Consider the following 6000-nt stretch of genomic DNA (forward strand, 5'->3'; position numbering starts at 1 on the left):
TGCTGCTAAAAATGAAAACAAAATTGAGAGGTGTAAGAAATTCCAAAGTGAAAAGAAGCAGTAAAAAATGAAGTATGAAAACAACTAACTGCAAGGAATAAAAACGAAAACCCGTCATACGTCAGATTTAACATAAAACCGTAACATGAATTTTATTTTTTTTCTATACATTTTTGAAGCTACGAGGAGCTTAAAAGATGAAATTTTGCAACAAAATCGAAAAATTTAATTTTTTATGTTTTTTGAAGAGAAGACAGCTTACTTTTTCTACATAACGAAAAACTGGACAAGGTAAATTTTTGATAAATTGTTTTCAACAAAACTTATATAATGCTGTAGATTGTTACTCAGACTTCAAAACAAGTCCTGAGTTGTTTCAAAAATCTCGCCTTCAAATCAAGGTAAAAGACTAGATAATAAAAACGCCAAAGTTTACGGTACGATTAGCTTTCTTTAAAAATTATAGAACTGTAGCTGTAACTATTCCGGTTCTCAAAGGATAAAATTAAAACTTCTAGGAATAGGTTCTAGGAATACCTTTTTCACGCTTTAATACCTTCTAAATGGAATTCCTTCACTTTCAAAGCTAATTGCAACAATTATTGACGTTCCACTGAACTCAGTACACATTTGCTATCAAAATCTCCCTTTAAATTTTCAAGTCGCTCTTCAATCGGGAGTAATTTAATTACAAAAGGAAAGCTTTCAGGTTTTATTATGCTCATTTATTAAATGGCGCCAAATTCGAGTATCAGAATTTTCAAAAATGGGCAATAAATCGCACACTCCACGGATCTTAACCAAAATATAAACTGAACAGAAATGTATAAGAGCTTCAAAGCGCAGTAGGGTATGCAAAACGCGTTATGATTTCTAAAAAATCAGAAGTTAAAGGAAGCCTGTCTTATGTTAAAACAATAAAATCATTATGAATAAATATTATAGTCAGCCTCTTTTCCCTATTTTTGTAATAAAAAATGAGCAGAGAGCAATACATGAGTAAAGAAAATGAATATCATTTAGAAGACTGTGAGCTTGCAAATACAAGACCGAACAACGTCAATGAAATAATGCTGCTGTTTTGAACAACGATGATGTCAATAATGATACTGTTTTTAATAGTAATTAATAACGAATAGTAATCGCAATTCGGAGTAATTTCTTCTAAAAAATCAGAACGAGTCTCATTATAGTTTTTACCTCTTTTGTTGTCTGTGGAAAGAGCACATTTTGCAATTCATTGCCAGAGGAATTAGTAGAAACGTTTCATGGTGAATAAAACTGACAGCACTGAGCTCAAAATATTTCATTGCAAATCAAAGATGCACATATTAATAACTCTGCAGAAAACCTCGAAAAATTTTCACAAAAATAAATCAGTCTAAAGAAAAACAGCTGAATCTATATTTCTATTATTATAAGCCAAACCTGTGATAACTTTGAAAAACATGAAAAGCTTCAATGGCGAGAAATTGCAGATTGACAAAAAACTAGTATCCAATTACATAAAAAGTATTTACCAAATCCAGACGACCAACAACTTTGAGGGGGGAAACTCAGAAGAATCCAGGTGAACTGAAAATACAAAAACAATCTAGCATAAAATTTAAAAGCTTTTAAAAGCTTTTAAAATAAAACTTAATAGGCCTGTTTATCTGTCAGCTTGTTTTTTGAAAGGAGTCTCTTGAGACGCTCAAATTGAAAGCAAGCGTGTTCTTAGGGCTTAGTTAAGAAAATAGTTTTAAAATATGGTTAAGAAAGTAAGAGCAGAGTAAGTTTGAACGAATGGGTATAACATGTGGTTTGGAAAATGTCTACTTTTGTTTCAAAAGTAAAACTAGGAGACGCCCAGGTTTCGCAACATAACATTAGACATCAGAATTCCTATTACAAAATCATAAGGAAGATAGTATGCTATTTCGGTATCTTACTCAATGTCAAATTGGATTACCAACTTTTTTTAGTTTGTTGTTTCGCAAAAAAATGAAGATCTTTTTGAGTGTTGGCAAATTTTGGGTAAACTTTTGTTGGTAACTCTTGTAGCTTATTTTGTTGAAGGTCAAATTATTTCGAGTTTATTAAAAATGGTGTTATTGGATGACAAAAAAAGTAATTCTACTGAAATTTTCCAAAAAAGCAAAACATATTTTAAGAAAACAAAGAGGCTCAATAATGTGCGTTTGCACATATTGTTCCAAACCCGTTCATCCTCTTTTCCGAACTAATTGTCTTCCATATAAATAAGGGTCGGACAATATGGAAAAATTTAATTTTCTTCGGAAATAAATGGTGTATGAATGAAAAAAACGGCGTTAAACGCAAACAATTATACGAAACAATTAATAATCCTTCAGAGTGCCGATGAGATGTGCCTTTAAAGAGACCAAGAGACAAAACAAACAACAAAAAACCGAAGTACACAAGTAGAAAAAAATAGAAAAGTATTAAAAAATACTTTTAAAATAAACGATTGATTTTGAAGTCATGAAAAAAGTTAGCAAAGAACTGAAACTTTGATATAGGTCCTTTTATAACTCCGCGAGAAAACAGTCAGAAATTTCGTTATCCAAAATATATCTTATGACTTACAGATGATGACAGTTACTTTACTGCCAACAGTAAAAAATTACCAAAAAATAGCTAGAAATCGGCTTCCATAAACCGTTAAAATCAGAAAAAAATAATCAAAGACTACTTAATTAAAAAAGCACCGGTGTTCAACGTTGATGGAAAGTGGTTTCAGTTTGATAATATTTCAAGACACCAAAAATAAACTCATATATGATCAATTATTCGCAAACCAAAAAATTTCTTTGAATTTTATCAGAACCAAAGTTAAAAAACCACTAATTTAACCACAAAATGGTTACTTAGTATAAATTTTAAAAGTTACTTCAATAGAAAAAAAAGGTATCAATGATGCGGCCAAGAAGACAACACTAAGAAAAAAGAGGGTAAACTGCATAAAGATATTCTTATTTTTTGTTAAAAAAATATTTAAATCTAAAGTCATGAAAAACTTTATCTATGAGCGAAATTCTAAGTGAGGCATATTTTTACACCTCAACAAAAAACCATTGAGACCCATATTGAACAAAAAAATATCATATAATAACAAAAAAATTGACAAAAGTGGTCATACGTAGAAAATTGTATCAGCAGTTTTTAGGTTTGTAGTATTGTAATAATTGAGCTATAGAACCATAAAGTGTGCATTTGTGATGAAAAGCGGCTGAAGTTTTGAAAAACATTACACTAAAACTTTAACAGCAATTTGGATGAACAGTTCAGCAATATACCCCTCTTTCCTGACAACTGAAACAGATAACAATAGTTTTATCAATATTTGATCATTTAACGCAAAGTAGACATATTGTGCAAAATGATGCAAATTTGAACAAAATCAACTGAGTAAAAGCTAATTATTCACAAAACTTTAAACCTCTATAACTCTGGGGAAAAACAAAATACCAAATATTTCTAATTCTGCATACTACGCTAGACCGGCTTTCTAATGATACCCCTCACAAGTCTGTACGATGAATATATCGATCGGCAAAAATTGACTGAACAAAAAAACCTGTTTGAATATATAGTTTATCCCCCGCCAAGGTGGGTCGGAACAAAAAAGTTTGAGAAAGAGGCAGTTGATTACTCTTTTTATTCTTCTGGTCATTTAATGATCGTTTTGTCTGAGCTTAAAACGTAGCTCATTTTAATAGAACAAAGTGTTACTCATATAGTGTTAGTCATATGACACGGTACCCGGGTCGATGTGTAATTGCTAAAAATTTCTAAGCGATGTAAAACTTTCGGTGAATTTGACTAAAAAGCGTAAGATCTGTGAAGAGTTTTCTTTCACCGCTTTAGCGGTGAAAGAAAGTTTTTCGCCGCTACCGACAGAATGTGGTGAAAAAAAATTTCACCGCTTAAATAGCAAATCTTACAAATATTCTCTGCTAAATTCAACGCTGATCTTAAACTCACAGGAAATAGCATTGAAGTGACAGATGGCGCAGTGGAATAAGAAGTTGTTGACATGTAGGAGGTAAGAGGTTTGAACCCGTGTACCGCAGTTTCTTTTTTGTAAGAAATCCAGTGAATGCGGTAAAAAAAATTCACCGCTAAAAACCGCAAATCTTTAAAAAATTCACCGCATTAAACGCTAAAAGATGCTGCGGAAGCTTTGCGGTGAAAAAGTTTTTTATTCGCCGCTATTCACCGCTAATCTTACATTATTTTTTGACCAAACCTCGGCCCGGGTAGAAAACATGACTGCAATCTAATCAGAGTGCATGTGAGATCCGAACCGTACAGTACAAGTTGTGTTCTTTTTTAATACATCTGTTTATCTTGCATGAAGACAGTCAGTTATTAATTGTTCTAGTGAAGTTAGTTATTGCATAACATTGGCCTAAATGTACTATTTGTTTAATCATTATATTTTAATACTTCCTCGTCAGAGCAGACAAGACTTAAATTTTTTCGTTTCTGCACTAAAAACACTGGATAAAAAGCATTCTAATAATATCATTCTTCATACAATTCTAATAGCGGTAACATTAGGGGCTTATAATTGAGGTACAGCTAGCATTCTAACAATTATAATTTACTAACCCGGGTTTTTCTGCAGCAGCAGCAGCAACAGCACATTTGGTCAACGGAATCTGTGGTCATTCAACGGCAATTACTCTCCGCGCAGGGAGACTAATGGTGGTCTCAGGGTCAAAGCAGATAAAAGGCAACCTTTCGGAGACTTGAACAGGATTAAAAGTAAATTAGCTGTGAATGAAAAGCCGCCATGACTGAAGGTCATTTGAAAATGTGTTTTTGTACTGCTATTGATTATCAATATGTGCAGATATATGTGTAAATAGTTTTATCTGAAAAATATGTCGCGAAATTATTGGATTTTGGTGGTGATAATGTTGTTGGTGTTTTGTAGGGTATTATTTATTATGGATTACAGCAGGGTGCATGCGACTTCCGTTCCTTCCGTTTTTCACTCTGTTCAAATATGAATAAACAATGTGAAACAAAACAAAACAAAGCGCATATTAAAACAGGCAGTAGATAACGGATAAAATTAGGCCTCTATCTTGTTTTTTGCGTGTGTTTGCGTGGAAGCAAAGATGGAGTGTTGGTGATGGTGGTGGAATGGTTGTATCGGAGGAGGAAAGAGGGGGGGGGGGGCTTTAGCTGTGGAATTAGCGCTGAAGGTATTGGTGGTGGGGTGGTGGCTTTTACCCCCCATAAGGGCAGTGAGGAATGAATGCAAACTATTGTGCTTCCTGCTTTGCTCCATGGGGGTAGTGGCTGTAAAGAAGCTGAGTTTGCCTAAGAAAACTTGGGAAAAGCAAGCAACGCGGGCACATTGGATGGAGTTGAGGGAATGGGATGACACAAAACACTGCTTGCTGGTCATCTATGCTAAAAGCTTTACTGTCGATTGAATGCCTTAGACATTTTGAAAAGGCAAAATGAGCACGGGATTTTTTTTTTTGGGGGGGGGGGGGGGCTACATACGGTGTTCTTATTGGAATTTTGGGTCATCATGGGTGGGGGTGCGTGGTGTATAATTTCTGCCATATCTTGGGCTTAAATAAAAACGGGAAAACTGATATAGCTTCTCTTTTTCCTCCTATTTACCATTCTGATTTTACCCTGCACTGACGTTTTCCGCGTATTCTCATACGGGTGTATGTAGTAGCCACCACATTGTTACCTACGCTTCCGATTTGTCTTATTTTAAAGCATCTTTTAACATTTGCAAATGAGAGCGCTTTCAAAGACACACGCAAATATACACTCGCGTAAATATTTGATATTTTAAACAGCAAAATAAATCGACAGTTTCTTTTTAAAGCGAGTTTGTGTACTGCTAGCATATATTCAGATTGAATCGATTGCTCTACATTAAATATGAACATCTCTATTGATGAGCAGACGATGAAACTTCCAGCGGTCTAAAATAGAGTTTGGTCACTACAATTCATGAAC

General features: G+C 33.9%; 1 protein-coding gene across 1 annotated transcript in view; it reads right to left on the bottom strand.

Annotated features, from left to right (window-relative positions):
• The window catches only part of LOC142337595 (uncharacterized), a 59556-nt gene extending 54428 nt beyond the window's left edge, over positions 1–5128 (bottom strand). The window contains exon 1 of the mRNA XM_075386939.1: positions 4618–5128. Within this exon, the coding sequence (XP_075243054.1) occupies positions 4618–4677 (60 nt within the window). The 5' untranslated portion in view covers positions 4678–5128. The remainder of the gene's footprint in view (positions 1–4617) is intronic.
• Between the last annotated feature and the right edge of the window lie 872 nt (positions 5129–6000).

The sequence above is a fragment of the Convolutriloba macropyga genome, chromosome 4 (assembly GCF_964194025.1).
Source record: "Convolutriloba macropyga chromosome 4, txConMacr16.3, whole genome shotgun sequence".
Taxonomy (NCBI): Eukaryota; Metazoa; Xenacoelomorpha; order Acoela; family Convolutidae; genus Convolutriloba; species Convolutriloba macropyga.